General features: G+C 43.2%; 2 protein-coding genes across 2 annotated transcripts in view; one reads left to right on the top strand and one right to left on the bottom strand.

Moving 5' to 3' along the window:
* CNL06110 (GTP-Binding protein lepA, putative) overlaps nucleotides 1–1,476 on the top strand; it is a 3,264-nt gene extending 1,788 nt beyond the window's left edge. Inside the window, exons 9-17 of the mRNA XM_568140.1 lie at nucleotides 7–28; nucleotides 89–170; nucleotides 238–305; nucleotides 367–468; nucleotides 525–551; nucleotides 605–819; nucleotides 888–987; nucleotides 1,060–1,179; nucleotides 1,257–1,476. Of these exons, the coding sequence (XP_568140.1) occupies nucleotides 7–28; nucleotides 89–170; nucleotides 238–305; nucleotides 367–468; nucleotides 525–551; nucleotides 605–819; nucleotides 888–987; nucleotides 1,060–1,179; nucleotides 1,257–1,390 (870 nt within the window). The 3' untranslated portion in view covers nucleotides 1,391–1,476. The remainder of the gene's footprint in view (nucleotides 1–6; nucleotides 29–88; nucleotides 171–237; nucleotides 306–366; nucleotides 469–524; nucleotides 552–604; nucleotides 820–887; nucleotides 988–1,059; nucleotides 1,180–1,256) is intronic.
* Nucleotides 1,477–1,606: 130 nt separating this feature from the next.
* Nucleotides 1,607–2,098, bottom strand: part of CNL06100 (serine/threonine kinase, putative) — a 4,456-nt gene continuing 3,964 nt past the window's right edge. The window contains exon 8 of the mRNA XM_024658218.1: nucleotides 1,607–2,098. This exon is cut by the window's right edge and continues 237 nt beyond it. The gene's annotated coding sequence lies outside the window, so the exon portion shown is untranslated.

The following is a 2,098-nucleotide window of genomic DNA, read 5'->3' as shown; positions in this document are numbered from 1 at the left end:
CCGTAGCTGACATTGAATGACCGAAGCGGTATGTTTCTATCTGATCGTACAGCGCAATGACAGTAATTGACGACGTTGTTTATGATAGTATCCGTCCAACGAGAATCGTCTGCGGCGCTCAGTCAGGGATTCCGATTGGGTTTCTTGGGAACATTGCATATGGATGTGTTGTAAGTGTTCTTTTTCTCAACATACTCTGTATAGCCTGAAAGATCTTGCGACTGAACTTGATCGTAGCAAGCAACGTCTTGAGGATGAATATGCCTCGGAAGTAATCGTCACCGCACCAACAGTACCATACAAAGGTAAGCACCTTTCGGGGGATTGTCATTTTTGATTATTCAGACTGACTGATGACTCCAATAGTCGTTTATAATGATGGGAAAGAGGTGTACATTTCAAACCCGGTCGAATTCCCAGAAGTCAGCGACTCAAAGATGAACGTGTCACATGTCGAAGAGCCTATGAGTAAGTATTGGCCGTGCTTGAAGTGCAATGAATCGCCGCTGATGAACATTCAAAAGTTAATGCCACTATATTTGTCCCCAACGGCATGTATTCCTTGTCAATATCCTCTTTCCACAACTGACAACTGTTGCTACAGATTATATTGGACCTATGATGGACCTTTGTGCTCGGTATCGAGGCGTTCAACAAGAATACCGCATCCTGGAAAACAGTGATCGTGCCGTCCTGCGATACACCCTTCCGCTCTCTGAAATTGTGACTGAATTCTTTTCAGAACTGAAGAGTCAGAGTTCTGGATTCGCGTCATTTGATTATGAAGAAGCGGGATATGAAAAGTCTAATCTCGTCAAGGTGCGCTTACTTTTCTCCTCGTGATTTATGCAGTGTATGATGCAAGTGTTGCTGACTGAAGAGGTTAGATGAATATTCTCATCAACGGCAAGCCTGTAGATGCTCTCGCTATGATTGTACACAAATTCGCTGCGCAATCGATCGGTAAAGCTTGGGTGACAAAGCTCAGTAAGTCGCCGTTTGCTGCTCCTGCGAGGGACATGTTTTGCTAAACGATTCCTTTCCCCATCTCCCGTACAGAGGAAGTTGTTCCCCGTCAGCAATTTGAATTATCTATCCAAGCTGCCATTGGTGCCAAAGTCATTGCTCGTGAAAACGTTAAGGCATTTAGAAAGGATGTGACTGCTGGATTGTACGGAGGTGAGCCATCATCATCATCATCACATAAAACGCTGCATCCGGGATGTGCCCGGAGTACTAATCATATTCGTGGTTAGGTCATTATGATCGAAAATTAAAACATCTTAATAAACAGAAAGAAGGAAAGAAGAGGCTGAAGAAGCTTGCCGGAAATATTGAGATTCCTCAAACAGCTTTCTACAAGGTGCTCTCGTCTAGACCGAGGAAATAGGGGGGATGAGTTGCTCCCATTTTGCATTCCATACCAAGCATGACTATACCCAATCATCATGATTAGCATAATGCATCGATGACGAATGTATCTCTGTAACAAAGGTTTACTCTGGCAACACAACAGTGTCATTTACGACGGCCTTGCGCTTTTCCTTCCATCATTTGATTTCTTGCAGTTGACCAAAATGTGTTAAGTAATAAATGATTGCATGAGACTCAGGCATTCATTTCAAATCGTCTAACTTGGCCAGCACACGCTGGGCATTAACAGTACAACCAAACAGTAGATAGTTCCTTTGTAACTAAAAGTTCACAAAATAGTTTTCAGAGAAAGTCCAACCTCGGCCCGGCCGGTTGGAGAAAGGACATATTAGCTTCGCTAGAACTAGCCTATTATCGTTAACAACAAAGAGAGTAGTGTATGTACAGATATGATAATTCGTTTAATTTATGCTTGTTTTTTTTTGGTTTGCGTATACGTATGAAAGCCGGGATCTTTTAGGAATGTATTTGGGTGAGGGATGCAGATTCGTTTGGATTCTGAGTTTGCAATCTCGATTGATGTGAGTGAGGGTGAGAGTGAGTGGAAGTGAAAGCGGCGATGTAGACAGGTACGTTGGTACAACGGGTAATGATGTGGAAGACCATCATAATTGGCCGAATTCGGAACCACAGCCACAATCGAAGACATGAAGCAAGCGAAAAA

This window comes from Cryptococcus neoformans, assembly GCF_000091045.1.
Source record: "Cryptococcus neoformans var. neoformans JEC21 chromosome 12 sequence".
In the NCBI taxonomy this organism is placed as follows: Eukaryota; Fungi; Basidiomycota; class Tremellomycetes; order Tremellales; family Cryptococcaceae; genus Cryptococcus; species Cryptococcus deneoformans.
The sequence above is the reverse complement of the archived record's forward strand: the minus strand, read 5'-3'. Positions and strand labels throughout refer to the sequence as shown.